This window comes from Melozone crissalis, unplaced genomic scaffold (genome assembly GCF_028551555.1).
Source record: "Melozone crissalis strain CALT ecotype California unplaced genomic scaffold, PUWL_Pcris_2 ptg000027l_1, whole genome shotgun sequence".
Classification (NCBI taxonomy): domain Eukaryota; kingdom Metazoa; phylum Chordata; class Aves; order Passeriformes; family Passerellidae; genus Melozone; species Melozone crissalis.
This window is the reverse complement of record NW_026535805.1, coordinates 47,095,247-47,118,630: the sequence shown is the minus strand read 5'-3', so window position 1 is coordinate 47,118,630 and position 23,384 is coordinate 47,095,247. Positions and strand designations below refer to the sequence as shown.

The following is a 23,384-nucleotide window of genomic DNA, read 5'->3' as shown; positions in this document are numbered from 1 at the left end:
ACCCAGCTGGAGCCCATTCCAATGACTTTGATAATGCACCTCCTTGTTTCAGAAAAGTCTGTAATGAAAATAACTTTTTCAGAGTTTTCTATTTCCATCTATTTCACTTCTTACAGTTTCACAGTATTTAATAACCATATAGTTTGCATACAGAAAATCAGCAGATATTCCAAAGTAGTTTAATGTATAATTGTGTTTTGTGCCTTCATGTCTCAAGGAAATATAAATATATAATAGTGCACCAATTTCTTAGGGCACCTTTTAGAGCAAACAATTAAATATAAATACTTATCTCCCTATACAAAGACTAGGTTAAAGTTATAAGAAAAAGCAAAGGAAAAATTTACATCTACACATATAAATATTTCAAAAAGTAGCAAATATAATCATCCTGATCAGACCACTTTCCATCTCATTCAACCCCGATCCTGTGAACTGATGAGCATTTTAACACAAGAAACCTCAGCAACTGCTTTGCCCTCAGTGCAACCAAAGGTCATGTTTAGCAGATCACAAAGGCAAAAAGTACCCCCTGTTGGGTTGGATCAAACACAAGTTCTTGTAATTTACTTTTTATTTCTGACATCTCATTTAACTGTCAGACTCTGGGCTTAAACAACACCTGACTGAAACTATATCTGCCTAAATCCTGCATAACAGCACCTTGGTTTTGCCTCTGCTGCCCACACTGTTAAACCAGCAAGGAATAGCTAAAAGAGGGCTCATCTTCAAGTGTCTCTGTTTTTGTGTAAAGGCTATGTCTAACAAACTCTGGTTCCTCTCTTGTTATATTTCTAAACTGACTCCTCCTCCTTGGTGCTGAAGTATCAGCAAATCAATCTTGAAAAGTCTATTATACAGGCAAATAGGTAGTTTTCCAGCCCTCTTATTTCCAGGAGTCTGGCCTTCAATAGAGCTTATACTTGGAATTTTTAACTACTAACAGAAAAATTGACAGTGTATAAAATGGAAAATGAAAGATAAACGGTGAATTAATCAGTTTGCTACTGGAAGCAAAGGTAGTTCATACTGGCTTTGGGAGCTTGGTTTTGTTGGGCATTTTTCTTCAGTTTGAAGCAATCCTTTGATTATAAGCAACCACTTCTTTTGCCATATCTCTTAGGCTTCAAAGAGAAACAGCTTTTTCCTTCCTGCTGGCAGCTCAGGATGAAGACAATTTTGCAAGAATGGGCACTTGCCTCCCACAGCAAGCCAAGGTGCTCCCAGATGGCTGTGCCATTCTGAGAGGAAACTACCTGGATATGGGAGCGTTTCTAGGCTTTGAAGGAGGTTTGTGGAAGGCAGAAAAAGCTAAGTGAGGAAGTTTAGGAAACTGGAGTGCATTAGCTGCTGGTGCTGGATGATTTTGAAGGATTACATGTTTGTTGTTTGTTCTCATTCCTCCCTTTCCTGCAAAGGGAAAAATGAATACTGACCATGCCATTTTACAGCCAGATCCCAGGCATGCTTCCTACCTGTCGCCTGCCAAGCTCTATGCTTCTTTCAAGCTCCATTTTGGCAGCTACCAGTTCTTGTTGATGGTTGTGCCTCAGCTGGTCAATTGCTGCTGCATGTTGGTGATTGAGCTCTGAGCGCAAGGAAGCTGGTTATCATGAACAAAGAGAGAAGTTTAATTTGGACATGTTTACATTAATTAGCAGCAACAGTCCAGCTCCATCTAGTATTGCTGCTGATCTAAAACACACTTTACATCAGCTAAGTAACTGTCCTGCATTTTATTCCTGTTGCTTTCTGAATACACCAGTTCTCCATCAGGAACTCTGGTTGCTTACTCCTTCCAAAAGGCCTTAAGGGTGAGGTATTTCCAAAGTGAAGAGTCTAGGCTTACCTATTAAAGCTTATAGTGATTTTAAGAGGAACACTTAGGTCAACACTGAATGACTCAGAGAGACACTACAGTGTTATAATACACACACACACGTGCATGTATATTTGCATAAGTAGAAATAATAGTTTTGGACCCATATTCAAATTTGAAAATAAGTATACCTAACATAGCTTTTCCTTCATCCTCCAGCTCAAATCGTAGAGTCTGAAGTTCCTGTTCCATCTCCAATTTAAAGCCTTCCATGGCTTGTTTGTGTGTTTCTTTCAGTGCATGAAGCTCTTCTGAGTGCTTCTGTTGTAAACGTTCTTCTAACTCCTATGAAATCAAAATTGACAAAATTTGTTCTACACCAACTTAGAGAATGTATAAAATATTACACAATAAATAACTGGAAACAAAAAGCAGTCATTGACATACTCTAGAAAAAAACGACTCTAGTATTACTCATATTTTCTTATCCTCCTAACATATTTTTTCTTTTCAGTGGTTGATGGTTACCAAGATTATCTGTGCACAAAACCCATTTGGTTCACAGCTGGAAAGGCAAAAAAAAAAAGCAATCCATGGATATATCTACAAAAGCAAGCAATATAATAAGGTGCAGTTTCATAGATGGGTTTAGTGTGCACACATTTGGCTACTTCTGTTCCCTAAGGACACCCATGTTTACTCCCTAATGGAATTGTATGAATCATAACGTTCCTGGTACACATCTTCTGCTGATCTTCAGGGCACATAGTGTGAAAACTGATTGCAAAGGCACACTCTAGAGCTGAACCTAAGATACCCCCCATCACATACCATGCACTACCAAAATTCCAATTTTAATGCTGGTTTTGTCAAGGTTTTTAAAAAAGTATCTTGAGTGGGATACGAAAATTATCTTGCAAGTCACAGAACATAGCTAACACAACTTTTAACATAAGAAAAATATAAAATACATTTCAAAGGAGTCTATTGACAGAAAATACATGCAAAATTAACTATAATGGAAAATTCCTATTCCAAATGAAAACAAGAATATAATATTAAGGGTAACAACATCAATCTACCATAAAGAAATGCATGTGTTGACAATACTTTTACATATATACACACAGCTATATATGTGTATATAAAGTAAGACATGAAACAATGCCAGTGTTAGAAAATATTTTCAATATGTTTTGTTCACATTTAACTGGATAGATAACAGTATTACTACAATACATCAGCTGAAAAGGAAATGTTGAAGTTATGCAGATTCTTTACTAATTCCAACTGTGTACGCAAAATGCTAAAATGGCAATATTCTCTACAGAGTTTGGAATAACCATACAAACATGCCTTTTGTTCTTGCTCTTTTGTTTCTTCCATGTTTTGAAAGGCAAGGATATGGGCTTCCTGAAGTGACTTATGCCTTTGCTGATGCTCTTCTTCTAATTCCTGGATCTCCTGAGTCAGTCTCTGTCGCTCCTGACTGAACTGGGCTTGTAGCTGTTGCAAAGAGCTCTGGGACTGGGAAAGCTGCATCTCCAGATTCTGCTTCAGTAAGGAGATCTAACCCACAACAGAATAGCAAATATTCGTTAGTCATTAATACTAACATGAGCTGTAAAGATGACATTCAGAAGCAGAAAACATTTGAAATTTTAGAGCAAGAGCATTAGCTAAAAGACAGACAAGCAATGTCATCCATCTAGTGAATCTGCTATTAATGTTATATGTATATAACCAGAGATATAATAATTACATTTTAGTGGTTTTGTAAGGATTATAATATTCGTTAGTTCATACTGCAGCACTACCTGTAAAACAATTTTTAATGGCCAAATTATCAAAGATTATTTAGGTTTTATATAAAAGATCGATAAAAATGACACTATCAAGGTCTGAAACTAAACACTTGATTGTTAAACTATTCTTGAGGGGAACACGCATTCTGCAAGGATAACCCTGCACTTGGAATAGGAGAGGACAGCCTGTGACATCTACACTGTTTCTTACATCTTTTTGTATTCTATGGTCCTACCTTATTAGTGGTTTTCTCATTTAGAAAGAAACAGTACCGCTCAACATCAAAAAAAAGTAACACTTGATGGATTTCCCATCACACATTTCTCTGTTAGTTCAGTAAGACTATGAGAGTGATTTTTATGCTTGTTTCCAAGATCTAAATAATTTGAGTCACAAACAACTAATTTTCTTAGAAACACCTGATTTTACAAACAATGCTTTTTTATCCAACAAGTATTATAGTACACTATATTCCTTTTTTATCCCATTACCTTTTTATAATAATATTATACTTTGTTCTCCACATCAGAGAGCATCTTTCCAGACTGAGAGTACTAAACCTGTATTCCCTTTCTACTCATGAGATACCCTCCAGTTCTAGAAACAAGATTTACCCAAAAGAGAATTTTGCTACAGTGATTCAAAGGAAGGATAATAAAATTGCCAAGTGACAAAGAATTTGAATCAGTAAGGATACTTTTCAGGCCTCAGAGCATTGCATAATATGGAATTATAAATGGAAGTCTGATAGTGTCATTTGATTCAGCATACCTTAAAATTAATTATGTCAAATTCGTAACGACATTGCACATCAAGTTATTGAGTTAGAGAACATTAAATCCACCGCTTAGCAGAATATTAATTGCAGCATACCAAGTACAACTTCTAGCATGAACATTGCTGCCAAACATGTGGGTTAAGGTTTTTTTTTCAGAAGGACACAGCTTAAGCAGACTTGAAAGAAAAAAGCTACAGAAACAAAAACTGGAAGTAAAGCAAAAGAAAACAAAAATCAGACTAATTTAAATGAAATAAGCATAGCTTGTCGTATTTCAGGTTCACAAGGTCTTTGTGACTGGGAATATACACTCTAACATACACTGTATAAATAGTATTGTACTTCAGATACCTTTGAAAAAGATTAGCTGCTATTAAAGGAATGTAGGGAAGGCTTACACAATGTTTTGCAAAACCTTTTACTAATGACATTAAATACAAATTTCATATAATAATTGCATAGTGTCAGACCAAAGTTTTATCTGATCTCTGGTTTTGCCTGCAGAAAGGACCAACTAGGATTACCCTAGAAAAAAAAGGCCAAGCATAAATGTAGGGAGTAGTCTACCTGGAACTAGCAATGTTTCTTAAATCAGAAGAGGTATTTTGGAGCAGATGTATATAAGAAATAATAACAACCATTATCTGAGCCCATAAAAGTTTTAGTATCCATAATATCCTGCATCAAGTTCAATGCAGACATGCCAATTTAACATGATGATATTCAGTACTTGTAATGGAAAGGAGTGAAAAGAAGTTCCCTTTCCACTCGCTGTATTCTACTCATGAAAGTTTCTATAGCTCTCCATCATTTCCCTCCTTACAAACTCTGCTGTACTGAACTGCTCTGGCTTAATGAGTTTCTCCTTGTATGAAAGTTATTTCATATCTATGATCACGTTTTCCCTACTTTTACCCCTTTTCTACTACTTCTTTTTTTAAGATTAGGAGTCCAAAGCAGCACAAGTTATTGGACATGAGAGTAAACTCTGTTTTTATGTACTGATTTATATGGTTTTACATGTTATGTTCTCTGTTTCTCTCCTATATTCCTAAAGTTTTATTTGCTTTTGAGACTCCTTCGGAGAATTGAGGTGATGTTTTCATAGAATTATATATCATAGTCCCCAAATCTATTTTCTAGTTGTAACAGGTGAAGGTAAGGCTCATCGTTTTACAGAAAAGTTACAATTTTTCTTTCCTTGTGTATCATTTTGCATTTACCTACATTGGCTTTAATCTGATATTTTATTGCCAAGTCCCTTGGCCTTTTACAGCTATTCTAATCTGAATAAGCTTTTATAAGCTGCAAAGTTTCCTACCTTACTTATTTATCAACAACCTGTGAAAGAAAATTATTTAGCTCCAGTGTAACTCTACTGATAATCTACCTCCACTGTGGATTATTACATTTATTTAATATCTATATATAATATATAGTGTATTTTTTGTCTTCACCTCTAGAAACTCCCCCCACTAAAGAGGTGAGTTTGCACCATGCACCTGCCAGCATGGCCAGCTCTGAATTTTCATATCTGCATCATTTTCTTGTACTGCAATGTGGTTGTTATCCTTCTCCAGCAAAAAAATTAAACTATTTTACCTAAACTTTCCCTTGGTCTACTCACATCCCCATCTACTCTAATCCATCCCATGTTCACTGCTGGGCCCTTCTCTCCTTCCCACCTTTCTGTAACCTCATACCTACCTGGTCCTTCTCTTCACCCATAAACCCATTCTCACTGGTCCCTTTGGCCATGTTCCTGTCCCTCAGGTTTCTCACCACTGTCCTGTCCTGTTCACCCTGGCCACCAGGAGGCACAGTTCTAGGGGAAGCCCTGCCCAGTCCTGCAGAACCTCTGGTAATTTAATGATCACACTCTAACAAGCCTTTCATTTTAACAGTCAAATAGAGTCAACCACGGTAACTTAGGCAAATTTTAATTAACATAATATGAGAAAAATGTATCTTTGGCTTGAAGTTAAATCTATCTCTCACTTAAGTTCCTGTTCCAAATTCTGACAATTATCAGTATATAATTTATAAATATGTTGAGCATGGGCCAAGGGCAAAATTATTTTGTTTTCATTTCTGTCTTGGAAATGTGGAAAACATTTTAACTGAGATGACCAAGAGAAGTCTGACATCTGGGCAGGAAGCCATCTTCAAAGAGAACAGCAATAAGCAAGAGCAGCTCATCCTTCCACCAGATTAAAGTGACTGCAAAACCATAGCCTGAAATGAGTCAATGTCTGGAGATGTCTGTTTGCATCAATAGACTATACAGAAAATAAAGGACAATGAGGATTAAATGATTCTAGCAAGCAAGTCAGATTAGTCTACCCTTCTAATAATTTGTTTTGATGTTGAAAAGTACAAAAAAAGTTAAAGTATCAGTCCTTTTAGAGGAGCATGTGATTTTAAATTATATTTTGATTATTCACTGCAGAGACTGATATCCTTAAGAGCATGTTTTGAGAACATCAGTGCCTCTTTTTGTATGTCCTTGGACTACCCTTTCTGTACACCTCTGTATTGAGGATTCAAAAGAAAACAGCTCTAAACACCACTCTCTGAACTTCCAATACTTTTATCCCAGGTTTTCAGCACATTAAAAACATCAGTGAGAATTTAAAAAAAATAGAAAAAACCAGTTTGGCTACAATTATGAGTTACACTGCAAAACTGCAAATTATAGTAGAGCATCGATCCCATGCTTTGTAGAAAGCTCTGCAATACACATCTGCACTGCCCACAAGCTTGCTTGCATTAACAATGACATAAGGACACTGCTCATGTTATGACCACGTACAGAGTGTTGGATGCCAGTGATGCACACACAGTGACACAGAGATGAGGGGATGCACTCCACAAGCTTTGATAGCAGCACATGTTCTCGTCTCAAATATTATCATGTCTCCCATTTCATGGGCTTAAGCTGTAAAGCAGCACTGCAGGATATGCAGGTTGATTAGTGCAAGCATGCCCTGTTCACAAGCTGTAAGTGCAGATCACTTACATTGCTGATAGATTTATGCAAAGCTTCACCGAGACAGTGCCGCTATGAAGGAAAGATCACAGGAATAAAGGGAAACATTCAGAAATCAACTAAGTAAAAGAAAAAGGGATAAGGAAGGAAGGGTAAACATAGAACATTAATTATAATTTGATCAGAGAAAAATAAATTGAAAGCCATCTGGAAAAAATATGAATATGTTGTTTTGACTTAGTCTATAAGCTACTGAACACAGAACAGAATGATGTGGTTTACCATGTTATGTTTCTGACATACAGTACAGCATTATTTCTTTAACATATTATTACTATATAGACATATATTACACAACTGAACACTTTTGAAGTTATCCACTTGTTTTTTCTTCTCCTTTACGGCAAAAAAATTTTGGGAAGAAATCATTAAGTAAATGAACAGATGTTATATAAGGGCACAATCGACAATCAGCTATGTCTCAACTATCACAAGCATATTAAGTACATAATATTAATGATAAATTTTCACTGTTAAAGGGCAGAAAATGAGTTTAGCAATTAATGAAGACATTTCTATTAAAATACTACTTTTATCTTTCTTAAAATTCAGAACCAAAGGCACATATAAAAGAATATTCCTGAAAGTCTCCAGCAATAAAATGATTTAATGTACCACTTATATTAGTGGTGATAACTAATGAAAAGCAAAAAATCCCAACATATTGCCACAAAAATGCTCAGTGAAATATTATTGATCATACAAATTGATGTAATTTATATGTATATGAAAATGCCTGTGTGTTTATATATATGAATTATGTAGATAAGCACAAACACATGCACAGAACAGAGTCATCAGAAATTAAGTAAGAGTAATTTCAAATCCGGCATGACTGCTTTCCCCTTTTGTCACAGGTTGCTGAAGAAGATGGCTTTCTCCAGGAGACAGCAGGTATTTTGACACCAGCCTGAAAGCCTGTAGGTGGGAACTATTAGATAACACTTTGCCAAAATAAAAAAAGAAATTGTTATTCAGCCTCAAGAATCTAAAAAAAAGGCACAAAACAAAAATACATTATTGTGAAATATCCAAAATAAGCTTATTAAAATTGTAAGGGAGTTATAAACATGAATCTATGCAAGAGTGGAACACTAGGAGGCATCATACTCCAGCAGACAAAGCAAGAGACCATAATCTAACAGCTCTGATTCCAACACTGGACTTTGACACTGCTGTTCTGAACAAATCCACCCAATTTTTTTGTGCTTCCTTTCCCATATGGGAAAAAGCTTGTTTAGGGGGGAAGCTGTTATGAACAAGAATGAACTCCTGCTAAATAAATGTTCACTTTCTAGAGCATTTGGGACTTCATATTGGTGGATGCATCTATTCAGCACTGTGGTACAACTAAGAAATACTTAGATTTTACACCTGAAGCAGAAAAGTTATCATTGCACTACACTGAAGAGAAGTTCCAAGTAAAAATAAAATAATATAGACTAGTCAACTGGAATGGAGGCTCATTCCAGCAAAATGTGCAGCAATTAAATCACATGGAACTCCATATTCAAACGTATGCAGAACACATTCAAAATGTAGTACTCCAAAATAGCACTGGTTTAAGTGTTATTAAGAAATTTCGTAAAAAATCCAGACATTGTTATGAGTACTTCCATAGCAAGGTCCATCCACATTCTGGATAAAGAAAGTATTAAGAACCAAAAAGAATGCAGGCATAGTTATTACTGTCTGTATATCTATGATGGGGAAAAGTGATGATTAAAAAACAAGGAAGCAGGTGGGTTTAACTATCACTCTATTTCTACAGGTTGGAATTCAAGATTTCATTTGTGATGTTACAGTGGTGAAAGAAATCTTTGTTCAGTTCTCTTTGAAACCTATGGGGTGTACAAGCTTAAATTACTTCTTGAAAGTACAGACACTTCTGAAAAAACATCTCTACTTGGTATAGATGTATTAGCTAACCTGATTTCACTTGATTTTGCTGTCTCATTTTTCAGTAGAAGTATTATCTTCTCCACCCTCAGCATATGCAAAGCTAAGCCTCAGATGCAACCAAGGAAGCTTCACCATGACTCAGAGGAAGAGCAGAGAATAGAATCTGCATCTTTATATGCAGCATCTTTAGAACTGATCATTGCAGGCTGCTCAGCAGGACTGAAAGACTTTGCAAACAATACATGGAACAAGACTGGAATTCTTAGCTCTCTTTCAACATCTCTCCTAGAAGAGCTGAGTTTTCAGTTTAGTTGGGCAAATGTGTGCTGCAGTAAAGAACAGATTTAGTGATTTGAAGCTATTCAAGCTTTGTGTTTGCTTGTTGTAATGAACAGTTGCTTGTGTTCCAATCACAGCTGTCACAGGGGCCATTCTTGGTGATGAAATGGTGTCATTTTCTTCAAGAAGGACATTTACTGAACCAGTGACATTTTCACATTTTCATTCAGTTACCTTGTTTCCTACAAGACATTAACTAATTGAATGTATGGAAGTTCTCCTGTTTCATGGTTTCTCTGAACCAAAAATTACTTCCAACGAGATTAGAGAGGCTTGACACTTAATTTCAGCATCAGTCTTCATATCACCCAAAGATCAGTTATGTAACACTTTTCCCTCACTGACATTTTAATGTCATATTTTGTCACAATCTGACTTGCCTATATGGTTTACTGAAGTTTCAAAACACTGCTGGCAAACAGCAATTCTTGTGTAAAACCTGAGACCCTTACTGGGAAAGCTCCTACTTTATCTGTTTTATCAAAGCAGATCTAGATTGCTACATAGTCTTTGCTTCATTTTAAGAATGACCTCCCAGAGATGCCGCTTACCTTTCTGAACAACAAATCCTACCTGCATCCATCAGACATTAGTAAAGGAAATGAGTTTCTGAAGTGCCTAGCACAGAAGCCCAAAGGAACCTTTGGCCTAAGCCCACTTTATCCATCTAATAATGGCAACAACAACCCTAAAACTCTCCCTCGAGACAGGTCTTTGAAGAGAAGGACTGATTTGTCAGCAGATGCACAGTCTCTGGCTGCGCAGTGCTTACGTGGCAGATGACTCCGCAGAGATTTGGAAAGCAGCTGTTTGCTACTACAACGTTTTGTACTTGGCTCGAGGCTTCTGACACGCTAGCAACTGGAGAGCTACATCAAAGTTTGCCCTCTCACACTGGGAAGAAAAAGCAGCATTTAGAGTCCTTTCCCTGTCTCAAAACTCAACAGTTTTCTGGTGAGGTAAAAGAAGTACATGCAAGGCATTCTGAAATCTTTAACAATCTCTGGCATCTAATTGGTCCTGATTTCTTCCTGGTTTTGTAGCAACTCCAAAGGGAAGGTGCTATCTTCAGGATGCCAGAGGGTGGGAAACTTACCCTCTTGCGTTAAAAAGATGGAGTTTTTATCTCTTCCAGTTCTAGGAATCTACCACACTTCTAGGCAAAATCGTAGGCATGGGTTGGCCTACGTATTTTGCAGATTTGAAGCTGTTTGGATATTAGAATACACTCTTTTAATCCAACAAAGTGCAAGTTCAATGGTCAGGGGAAAAACAAGTACATTTGAATGTCCTGATAATTTTTAAAGGTTTTGGAAAGTTATTAGGGCTTCATTCCTTTATTTGTCATAATGCTGTCAGGATTTTAAAGATTACAGACACACCTTAACTAATTCCTCCTGGAGCACAGAAGTATCACTGCCCTTAATCTAGAATTTCAATCATCTGCTGAATCACAAACAAATTTTGCCCCACTTCATCAGTTCTCTCTCATTCCTTCCAGAGTCCACTGTTTTCATTGGTTTTGAACCAAAAGCAAAAGCTGCTCTAGCAAGTACAGAGCAAAGAGGCTAAGGGAAGCATTTTAAAACTAAATGCTTGCCAAAGTCTTCATCTTACATTTAAGGGAAAAACATATATAAATACAGGATTAAAATTTTGTTTTGGGGATGGTATTACTGTTGGATTTGGCTTAGATTTCTATTTACTAGTTTTGGAAGTGTGAACTTCCAAATGTCAAATTAAACTTTTTACTCATTTACACAATACTAAGAATTCCATGTTCTTTTCATCCACTGTCAAATAGAATTAAAAGCCTTTCCATCTCCTCCAGTTTTACTGCCAAACAAAAACTCATGATATTAAGTTTCAACTAGAAGTTCAGGATCAGGTAGACAGGTTTCTTTGTATAAGAAAATATCAACTTCAAGCATTAGCCAAGATATTTATTTTTAACTGAATTAAACACAACACCATGGGAGAAAAACAAATTAAGAAGGAACCAAAAGAGAGATGAAGAAGTCCAGCAAGACATTTATTACAAAACAGAGAACAAACTCATACTTCAAAAACACTGATTTGTTCTGTTGCTTTTATTTGCCTGCTTTGCTGAGTAGCTCTTAATTGTAAATGGTCTTTAATGAATTTCCTCCATTATATTCAGAATTTTTTAAACAAAGAGCAAAATAATGATGAAGGCACGGTCTGGGCTGAACGGGCTCACCAAAACCAAAAGCTCTTAATGAACAGCTGAATTTAGGCATTTGTTTTCATGTCCAAGCTTCAGACAACACTACAATGGCCAATGTGGACAGAACAAATGCACCAACTCACCATCAGGATCATATCTCTGCAGAGAATAGGGAGCCCAGAACAAGAGGGATTCCTTACTGAGAAGTAAAAAGTCATGAACCAGGGGGAAAACCCTCAGTAGCTGGCCCTCTAAGAACTGCAGTGAGTTTGGACTATGAGAATATCCACATGCTCATGTGAAGCAGTTTCTGAGGTTTCCCACCTGGAATACAGGAGCACTAATTCTTCTACACAAGCGGTGAGTGGCAGGATGAACACAGACAATGGATCTAGGCAGAAACTCCCAAATCTCCTCTAATTCTCTGTGAGGCCTGCCTGAGTTACAGCACAGTCCCATTAAGACCACAGTTTTGAGAGTTGTATAAACTTGTCAAAATTTTCAACAGTCAAAGCAAGCATGCTCCTTCAGAAAAACAGGTATCTATAGAGTGAAGAAGAGCCATAAAACATTAACCTGAACTACATTCCAGGGTGTCCTCTGCTCTTTTCTCCCTCCTTGGTATAACTTTTCTTTTTGTTCTTTTGGATTTCCACCTTTTAGATTTTTAAGTGCTTTTTAAAACCTGCCCAACATCTCTTACCTTCCACTAGATGTCATGGTAGCCTTACTAGTATTACTGAATACAAGAATCACCACAGCAAATTCAGAGGGAGTTATTTGAAGTTTACCTCCACTCTGTTTCTGACAGACAAGCCTTTAGACAGGGTGTTCAGGACAATATCAAGTGACAGGGAGCTGAGTAAAATGATTCTGTGCTGCAAGTTTATCTCCCTTCTTTCTGGAAACTGATACAAGGTATGTGCAGGTTATTTCTTGTAAAAATTTTCAGCATCCATTTGACAGCAAATCTTTTAATGTAAGGATTACCCAGGCTGTGGAACAGGCCAGTAATCCTTGTGCTGGGGAAAGAAAGCAGCATTGCCTGATTTTGTTAATGTGGATGCACATCAGCTCTGCAATAAGCACCTCGACAGAGGCAACTAAAGATGGAGAAGTAACTGGTTCTGGATGAAGCCTGATCAAAAGCCATCTATAGATGTGCACAGGAGCTCAGGGATTTTTCTCAACATTCCATCAACAGCAGAATAATCAGGATTTTTAGACCAGTATGTTAAGACTGAGCTTGTCATTTCCTGAAAACTACCATTTGAATAATAACTACATCAGAAGGAAATATTTACATTTTGATACACATCAAAGTTTCTCCTATTTACTTTGACAGTTCAAAAAGGAGCATGTCATCACAGAAACAAATTCTGAAGAGGAAATATCAACATATTTTTAAAAAAAGGAGTCTTTGCAGTAGGAAAAACAAACAACAGCTACCAAAACATATATAGTATACTTTAATCCAGTCTTGCTGTACTACTTCTGGTATTCCCATTGATAGAAGACACATTTTTGGTGTGAAAAGTTGACAAAGTTAAGAACGAAGAATGTCACAAGTAGCAAGTATGAAGCTACTTAAGAATGGGAAAGCTACATATGGGAAAAAATAATGACAAAAACATTCACTTTACTGGGACATTTTACTGAAAAGTAAGGAAGAGAGGAGAACCAATATTTGCTCAAATATAGGAAAGGCCATGCACAATGAGAACCCTTGATTCTGTTTACTGAAAAAAAAAATCACAAGAAGAAACAGATAAGAAAAATACAAATCTTAACCTGTATGTTTCAGTGCCCAGAAATGAAGGTTGCACAAAACAGACAAAGAACATGCTTATGCTTTCAAAAAAAAAAAAAAAAAAAAAAAGAAAATGAGAGCTATTTTGGCCCTGGCTGAAGCTTTCTCAGCAGTAAAATGGTTTTAAGAAAAGCGTTAAAACCCCATTATAGAGCTAAGAGGAATGGAAAGGAGCAAGCATATCTGAATTCACTGCATATTTCATTAAGAAACTCTTGAATGGATTGACATAGAAGTACTACGTGCAATTTACAAGGGAAAAAAGGAAAAAGTACTTTCTCCTTTGTCTTCCAGAATAATTTTGTGTATCAAAGATAAAAACTACACATTTGGTCTCTATACAATGATACAATGGTTAAACTACCAACCACATCGAAGTGTTGATGGTGCTTTGCAACCAGCAAGAAAGTGTTTCAGCATTTAATCAGCTGAGTAGCATTTCATCTCAAGATTCTTTTATTCGTAACAAAGCTATACTGTTAGAATAACAATAACCCTACCTGCACTCTGTGAGGGACCACTTATCATTACTGGTATGAAAGCAAAATCATTACCTAGCTTTATGCAAGAGCTATATACCACCTCTCAAACGTGCAACAAATAGAAATGGCAGAAATTTGTAGATGAGAATAACATAATTTTTAAAACTCAAATCAGCTTAGTACACTTTATGGGCATACTTTTCTTGATTGAAACTGTTTGGGTTTCTTTTAATTAACATTTTTATCTGTGTCTGCTCATTCAGCTTTCCAGCACCAGTCAGCAGCATTCCCAGCTGGGCATACTCTATGTTGTATTTTTCTACAGTTTAGGTAGCTATATTTAAACCTGTTTTTTCAGCCTTTTATGATTACATAACCATTTCTACACTTCAAGATAGGCAATACACTTCCTTGTAGCTTGTTTTTAAATCAAATCAGAGATGCATCAATACATATTAAAAAATGGTACCTGTATTGATGAACATTTAATTTCTGAATGCAACCTTTATGAACAGAAACTATACAACTAAGTGGTGAACCTCTGGACACTTTCTCAACATAAAGAACTCATATCAGCCACATTTGTTGTCAAGTCAGGATTTAAAAATTTTTAGCAGAGACCCTGGTGTTGTATTGTTTTGATAAATCTTTGTATAATATTACTGGTATAGAGCAGACCACTATTTCAGGTGTAAAAATCTGAATTGCAGAAAGAGAAGCTGGATTCCCTCTCTTCCTAATTTTATACAGGCTTCACACCTTTCAAATGGGTTTTAAATACATCTTCCCACAAATTAAAACCAGGGTGTAACAACTCCACAATTTCACAGCCCTACTGCAGTATCTCAGGCAGTACTAGTTCAGGGTAGAATTTCTAAGACATTCCAGGACCTGCTTATTTCAGTACCTTATCATTTCTGGAGGAGGAGACAGAGGAGCATCCTTATGGAGTTTGTGGGTGACACCAAGCTGGGAAGAATGCCCTGGTGCAGGGCAACACAGTGGAAAGGATGCATTGAAAGAAATGGGCTGCCATCCAGAGGGACCCATCTAGGTTATAAGTACAGGCTGACAGGAACCACACAAAATTCAGCAAAGAAAAATGCAAGGTCCTTGAGACAGGAAGGACCAAACCCATACACTGGTCCATACTGGTTACAGATCTGCTTTGCACAACCTTGCTGAAAGTAGGCTAAACATGAATCAGCAGCATGGTGTGGCAGCACTGAGTGCCAGCAGCACACTGGGCTGCAGCAGCAAGCAGCAGTTTGAGGGAAAGGACCAGTGCTATGGACTTGGCCCTTACTGCACATCACCTGGAGGGCATATTGCTGCGCTGTGATGTCATAGCTTGCCTCAGTTTCCCAGTCCTTCCCCAGGTGTCAATCGCCTCTGCTTTCCCCCACCCTACCCTGCTGAGCGCTGTCTGTCAATCCTGGCATTCCAGAAGGGCGCTGAGTGATTGGCAGAGCTCAAAAGATGCCTCTCAGCCCTGGGGGATATTGGGCCATCCAGGTGTCATTCCTCCCCTGAGACTTCCTCCCCTTACCTGGTAGGTGGGATTCCTACCCCTTCCCTCTCTCCAGGGTTAAAAGGAACAATAGCCATGCGGTTCGAGGTTCTGTTAGAGCTGTTACGAGATTCAGAGGCCTGTGTGCCAGGAATAAAGCTCTGGATCAAAACCCTCCAGCAGAACTGACTCCTTTTCCTTCACCTTGCCTTAAAGCCTCTCCACCAGAGGTAAACCTGAGTTCCCGCTTGCCTGAACTTGTCCCAAGTGCCCAGCTGCAGCATCCAGACAGCCAAAGGTGTCTCTGAGGTGAAACCAGCACAGCTGCCGCCTTTGGTCAAGCAGCAAGGGCCAGACAAGCCAGGCATGTCCCACCCCGCAATTCCAATAGCATATTCTATTATATTATAACATTTAATATTAATAATAAATGTTATATATTATAACATTTAATTCAGAAATTAAATGTTCCTCCTCCAGCTCATTCAGCTTTGGTACCAGACACATGTTGATAGACTTGCTCATATTCAGCAGAGAGCTACCTCCAAGAAGGCTGGGACTGGAACAGATGCTCTTCTGAGGTAACTCTATTTGCTCAGGCTAAAGAAGAAATGGCTTGTGGGACTTAATACTTTTCCAGTACCTAGGAGGTGGTTACAGAGAAAGTGGACCGGTCTTGTTACAAAGGTGTACAGCAGAACAATGAGAGACTACAATCAAACTGAAACAGAGATGGTTCTGTCTAAATAGAAAGAAAAAGCTCACTGAGGATAATTAAGCAATAAATGAGATTATTCAGAGATGCTGTGGAATCTTCATCCTTAGAGGTTATTCAAGAACTGACTGTACAGAGCCCTAAGCAACCTTCTAATTCAGGGCTGAATTCAGCCTCCTGAGACCTCTTCCAGCCTAAGCAAGTCTGTGATTCTGTGATCCAGGTCACTACAACTCTCAGAGACTCTCTTTTGTGTACTGCAGTCAGGAGGAACTTACTAAAAATCCATTTGTCCAAGAGTTAAGTTATTAATCGCTTACACTATGGTCTGGAATTCTCTCTCTTTCAGCTGTAATGGATAAAATATCTATTTTTACAGAGAGAAAGCTTAATTCCCTACTACCATTTCAATCTCTGTTAAATAACTACGCAATTCAAACAGTGGTATGGAAAAGTCACAGCTGTTTTGAAAAAAAATAGTCCTCACATGCTATTAATCTATTTGCATACAGTTCTGATACAGTAAAAGATGTGAAGAGAAAAGAAAAACAACCATTTTGCATATGGAGACCTTTTCCTATGTCCAAAAATTCTCTACTAAATTCTCCTTACTACAGTGAGCTTTCTCATTCCAAAATTTCTTGCACAGGCAGAAAAAAAAGTTAATTTGTAACATGGTAATTTTCCAGTCTGGAACTGTAGGTTAGATTTAACATGGTATTTTTGAAAGGCAGAGATAAAAGTATGTTAAAACTATGGAAAATTAAATATATCCCTTTCAAGGGATATTCTACCTTTACAGGTAGAAGTAAAGAAAGTAAATTAACTTGGGTAATGTGAAACTTAGAATAAAATTAGTCCAATTCTCTTTATGCTCCTGTTGTAAAAAGTAACAGACCAAGAACTTTGAAAGCCTCCAGCTTTTATGAGCCTAAACCACAAGACTTGACAAGCTTAAATTCCCCTATCAGCAAAATATATTGTGACTCACTCCTGGGAGAGGCTGTATATTAAAATGTGTGTTCAGTTATTAGACTTCCCAAATTAGACAGCAAATGAAAAGCCATCTCACAATAACACCCTGAAATCACTTTAAGTCATTCCAGTCATTTAATGAGTTCCAAAATCTGTTACTCTTACTTTAAACTATGTTTGTTCATTATCAGCTATTTCTTCAAACTGGAGTCAATAAAATCACTTGTACAGCATTTATGGCTTGGAAAAATTACAAAGCCAGTATTTTCTTTGAATTATCTAACATAACTGAGATGATAAATAAGAATTACCATTAAAAAAGCTCAGTATTCACACAAGATTATCCCAAAATAATGGCCAAAATCACTTAAGACATAGCTGTAATAATGTGGCATAAAAACTGAGACGCATTTTGACTTCTCAGAGACTTGTACAGTGTTATTCTTCTACACATAGGGGATTATTACTTTTGTAAAGCTAGGGGATACCTTTAAGTCCAAACAACTAGCATTGGTAGATATTTAACAGCACAACAGGCGAGCAGACAAAATCAAAACAATCTTGTAGTGAAGAAGTGAGCCTGTCAACATACTCTCCCTCCTCCCCTCAAAACTGTAAAAAGTTTTATTCATATTTAGTGTAAAGAACAACATTCATATAATTAAAATTATATCCACGTATTATTAAAATCATTATTAGGTTAAAAAGTCTTATGCTAACAAATTTCATTTAAAAGCCAGATATCACAATTGATTTCATTTACTTAGTTGGTAATAAGCCACCAACAATTACATTGTAATGGCTTTCCAATTCTCAAGGACACCGTAGTTAGTTACCTGGTCTAAAAGATCTTCGACCTTTTTTTGCCATCCATCCCTTGCTGCATTTTTTTCACGTTCTTTCAGCTGCAACAACTGAGTCATGGCTGCCTTCTTGTCCTCCTCATGCTGCAGCCTCAGCTCTTCACGAAGCTTATTACACTCCTGTCTAAAAACAAAGGACAAATAACTAAAATGCAGTGGGACTTTGTGCAAGAGGTACAAAAGAATTACAATCTCAGTAATAATTGGAAAATCTTAAATAACAGATACATTTGCTTTATATTTCATTTGATAGTACAGTTGCATACAATCTATAGTTCATTTATTATTAAAGAATAAAAAAAAATAATACTTGCCGAAGATTTTCTGTCCATTTTATTTCCAAGTCACGTGCCATTCTGTCAACTTTGAACTTTTCCTCCTCTCTCATGGCAGCAATCATTGCCTCGTGCTGTTGTCTCTCCTGATCTAGTTCTCCCTGCAAGTACAAACTTTACAATAGAGACTGATCAGCAGCAAAAGTGTATTTCAAACATAAGTGAGTGTATTTATAATAAAAATATCAATTACAATTGGCTCATAAATTTGAAATACAACTTCTTCACTGTTAAATTCCTAGTTATGCACAATTAATGCTTATACATCTCCTGATATTTCTTATTTGTGAAATAGAAGTCTGTATTCCTACAAAAAGCAATTTTCCAGTAAGTCATTCTGCAATCTTTTCAAATACTGTTAATGTTGAATCACAAAATAATTTATGTTGCAGAGAACTTCAAAAGGTCAACAAGTCCCATTCACTGGAGGACTTACTTCACAATTAGAGCATGTGGCTTAGGTCCTTTGTAAAGAATGCTTTGAATTTTATTTTTAAAATTTTTTAAAGTATCATATATCCAGTATTTGAATTTCAAAGTTTGAGCTATCTGTATGTGATACAAAGTTCAAAGTTCATTTCTGTTTCTCAATGGGACATGCCTGCTAGAAATAAGGTTTTAAAACTTGAACACAGGGAACACCTTTAAAATTCCCACCAATTTCTGCTGAAATTTTACCATAATAGAATAGGTACCACCTACAAATACTACTTACATGAATGTTGTTCAGCAGTGCTTGCTTCGTTCGAGAAGCAAACATAGCCCCCTAAATTGAATTATTCATTTTTAAAATGAGACCTTTTCTGCAGCATTTTGATAAATTTTAAAATCTGTTAAGATAAATTTTATTGCCAGTAGCCTACTATATATGAATATTGAAATTTTTTAATAGGTGAAGAGAGCAATACTAGTTCATAATAACATTTAGAGACATTATAAAAAAATACAGAGAAAGTTATAAACTATAATATGGTGCACCTCTAATGACTGTGGCTGAAAGAAATAAAAAAAATACCAATAAGCTGTTTCAGGCTGGTTTTGTCAAGAAAATATGAAAAATATGTTCAGTGAAAAAAAAGTATAATACTTGCTGCTCTATGTCAAATACTTCTGTGATCTTGTAAATGTACATTCTATACTGAGGAAACAAAAAGGAAATGTTTGCCCAGTATTGCAGTCAATAAGGTATTGACAGACTAACTGACAGTTCTACTTCCATCTAAGCCAATTAAAATGGCAATACATTTGTGCCTAGGCAAATTAATTGCTTAATGGTACAAAGTGGTCACATTTTCTAGATGACAGTCTGCTATCCTTACAGATATCGTAGCATATATCTAAAAATTATTCTGAAGTCTTTAATAAATTTCCAAATTCGAGCCTGAAATGAAGACTGTGCCCATTTTCCAAGGAAAACATGGCATATATGTATTCAAATAACTCATCAAAAAGATTTCTGTGAATTTCAGAGTTAGTAAACTCCGGACCTTGTTTTGCATCATGACATGAACTGTCTGGAATTGCAAGTGTAAATTCATATCCTTTAATGAAATTCTATTAAAGCCCTGAACATATTTTGTATGGATATATTTTGGCAGCTACAACTTACATTAACCATACAAAGATATGCCTGCAGCACTACCTGTTAAATACTGAAAATGTTCTGAAAACAAAAAATACCCACCCCGAAACAACCAACCAATAAAATAAAAATAAGAAACCCCCAAGCCCCAAAAGAACCTATCCTAGTTTCCATTTTTTAAAATTTCTTCTCAAAATAGAAATCTCTTCTTTAATGAAGCCATATGAGGCTCCTTCTGTCATGGATACCCCATAACACTTCTAGCTATTTTAAAAACAAGACCAAAATCACCCTAACTGCACTTTGCACAATTTATTCTCCAACAGCACAGTTACCTCAACACTGTACAGTGAATCTGTGGTCTCTCGCAGTCTTGCTCTAGTTAATTCTAGTTCTTTCTGGAGTATTTCCTGAGCTTCTTGAAGACTGGAGATGTGTCCTTCTGCAGTCCCAAGGCCTTGCTCACTTTTTCGTACTAGGTCTTGCAGACGACACACCTGTGACATTACAAAAAAACCTGTAATTTCCATAACTATTACTAATGGCAGCCAACCCATCCTGGTGTTTTTCAGTGATTCCTAATTCTGACCTAGACAAATTTTTAGTTGCACTACCTGTTCTCCTTTAATATCACTTAATGCTTCTGTATTTAAAAACAAATTCCTGTAATATTATAAAAGCAAAGACTCAATTAAAGGATTTTTATAAGTAAAAAAAAAATATATCCAATGTGTTTGATGCATATTGCAAGGAAAGGAGCTACATAAAAGATATGAAAATGCCTCTTAGTTTACTGTAAGAAAGCAGGTTTTAAGCAAATTAATGGGAGATATTTCAAAATACATAAACTCTAATCTAATATATAAATTAACCTGTGCTAGGGTTTAAGTTTCTGTTTTCAGATTGCTACCTGTCCAGCCTGTTTAAAACTTAAACTAGAAACTGTACATATAATGTAATAATCTCCTTAACTGCTATGTAACAATACTCTTTTTCTGCCTGTTTGTGCTTCAGCTTCCCATCTGTAAAATTATGATATTACACTTCTTTGCTTCAAATAAAAATATAAGAGATTGAACACTGTTCACCAGCTACAGGAAAGAAAGAGATTTTAAGTATGTAGGGTGGAAAACCAGAAAAATGGGAGGCAGGGAGGAACAAAGAACAGCAGTTAACTGGAGGTGTGTTTTCTGCTGAAGCAACAGTATATGCTATTGCCTTTGTAGGTTGAGATAAATTCATTCACAATGGGACAAGTGTCACAAGAAAATACTAGCTTTTGGATTACAGGCATGCACAGGTAAGAATTGTAACCACTCTTCCTATTTGTTAGAATAATTACATAAATACTGTTTATAATACACACAGAGACACCACCTCTCTCTCCCAGAACTCTCTCCCTCTGTCAACAACCTGTCAAGTGTTTAAAAAGTGGAACTCCTCCTTTTCTTCTCAGGATGGAATCCAAAATTTCTTTGGCATGAGAGATCTCAGTGAAAAACTCCTGTAAAGTTGAGCACATGTCTCTGTGCTTCTTTGAGTTATATTCAAACAGCAACTAATTCCCTACAGAGCACAGCTACCTGAAGATAGCAGTGCTACCTACATGACAAAATGTCCCCAAACTGTATTGATATCCTGGTAGTGCTCTGTTGTCTATGTATCTGATAGTAGCATCATATGAATAGCAGTCCTGTAAATCTAAGGATATGGGAGCAGGCAGGAATGCCACTCATAGGGTTTAAGATTTACTCTGCTGTTGACAAAGCAGTGATGGAGGCTGTTTAAAATGATCTTTAATAACATCATCAGAAATCCTTTGCATGGAAACAGCAAGTCCTTAGATGACTGTGCCAAGTGATACAAACATATCAACATTCTAAAAAGCCTTGGCTGGTCTACAGTGAAAGGAAACACATCTACAAAGTGAACAGCCAGTCTCATCCTGAGACATGCATGACAAAGCCACTATTCTGACTTAACCCAAACTCCCAAAAAAATCTCTGGCAAGTATTCAAGATTACACTGCTCTTAAATAGCTTAGTACTAGGAGCAAGCCTAATGAGGCTTGAATCTTTCCCTCATCCTTTAGCTAAGATAATTGCCACCAGAAAGTCTGTCAAAAAGAAAAGAAGATGGCATGGGCTCAAAAGCAGCTTTCTCAGCAGGGAAGCTAGAACTGAACAAGCATCCACAGAAAGTAAAGAATACAAGCCTACTGTGTTAAATGATTTCTGTAACTTAAAGCAAACAAAAAGAAAAGAAGCAACAGTAGCAATGTAAGGGCTAAGCTAATGATATGTCAGACACATCACAGGGGAAGCTTCTTCAAGGTCAGTGATGGCATTGAGAAACTGCTGTCAGTTGTCAATAGAGATCTAAGGCCAAGCTGTGGTTGCAACTGAAGCACTTCTTTCATGTGCTCAAGATAAACATAGTAATGAAATAAAACATTTATCTTCTGCACTACATGGAGAGTATTTACAGACCAATGCCAATTTATTGTCCGTATGTTTTCTCTCATTCTATCACTATGCACAATATATGGTATTACACTTATCCTGGCAAAGGATTGTATGTAAACTTGAATACAGCAGCTGGACCTAGCTCCCTATTTTAGTCTTCTGTTTCTTAGCTTTGCCTCTGTTTGGCTAACTTTCATGCTGATGGAATTTTCCAAGCCTGAAGTTGATAGCAGTTGGATAACAGAAACTCATTCTTAAAATATTTCAAGTTATTTCATTCAAGGAAGGAGAAAGTTTATTGCTCATGAAGCCAAGAGACATTGATAAAGAATAGCTAGAATTAAACCTACAGTGCTAGATGATGATAGAATGACAATAGTGCTCTACTCAGATCTAATCCAGAAACAATGAAAGTTAGCATACAACAGAGAAGTTAAACCTAAAATAAATAACTAAACTTCCTGTAATTTTGAACTGAAAAATAAAGCTGTGTAAGATTCTCTTAAGATGCATAACAAATACATCATATTTTCATCAATTTGAATGCAGGTAAGCACACTGTTAAAAGAGAAAGAGCAGTTCCAGCTTAAACTTGCACCTTCTCTAAGCTCTGAAACAAAGATACTGGCAGCCCTAAGGAGGAAGAACCTTCCTGTTTAAAGAGCTACTCTCAACTGACTCATCAGGAGATCTGCTGAACTCTAAAGGCAGGAGGTCCAGCTACTCTGGAAATGTATAATCTCTGGCATATCCATCTATCTGGTAG

The 23,384-nt window shown here is 36.6% G+C and overlaps 1 protein-coding gene across 7 annotated transcripts in view; it reads right to left on the bottom strand.

Moving 5' to 3' along the window:
* Positions 1-23,384, bottom strand: part of FAM184A (family with sequence similarity 184 member A) — a 74,085-nt gene that overhangs the window by 12,438 nt on the left and 38,263 nt on the right. For 4 of the 7 annotated variants that reach the window (XM_054279326.1, XM_054279328.1, XM_054279329.1 and 1 more), the window contains exons 7-13: positions 20,489-20,650; positions 18,547-18,672; positions 18,210-18,356; positions 7,423-7,464; positions 3,176-3,388; positions 2,011-2,164; positions 1,476-1,603 (exon numbers count right to left, since the gene is read on the bottom strand). In XM_054279326.1, the coding sequence (XP_054135301.1) occupies positions 1,476-1,603; positions 2,011-2,164; positions 3,176-3,388; positions 7,423-7,464; positions 18,210-18,356; positions 18,547-18,672; positions 20,489-20,650 (972 nt within the window). The remainder of the gene's footprint in view (positions 1-1,475; positions 1,604-2,010; positions 2,165-3,175; positions 3,389-7,422; positions 7,465-18,209; positions 18,357-18,546; positions 18,673-20,488; positions 20,651-23,384) is intronic. The other 3 variants (XM_054279327.1, XM_054279330.1, XM_054279331.1) reach the window with 1 other exon arrangement.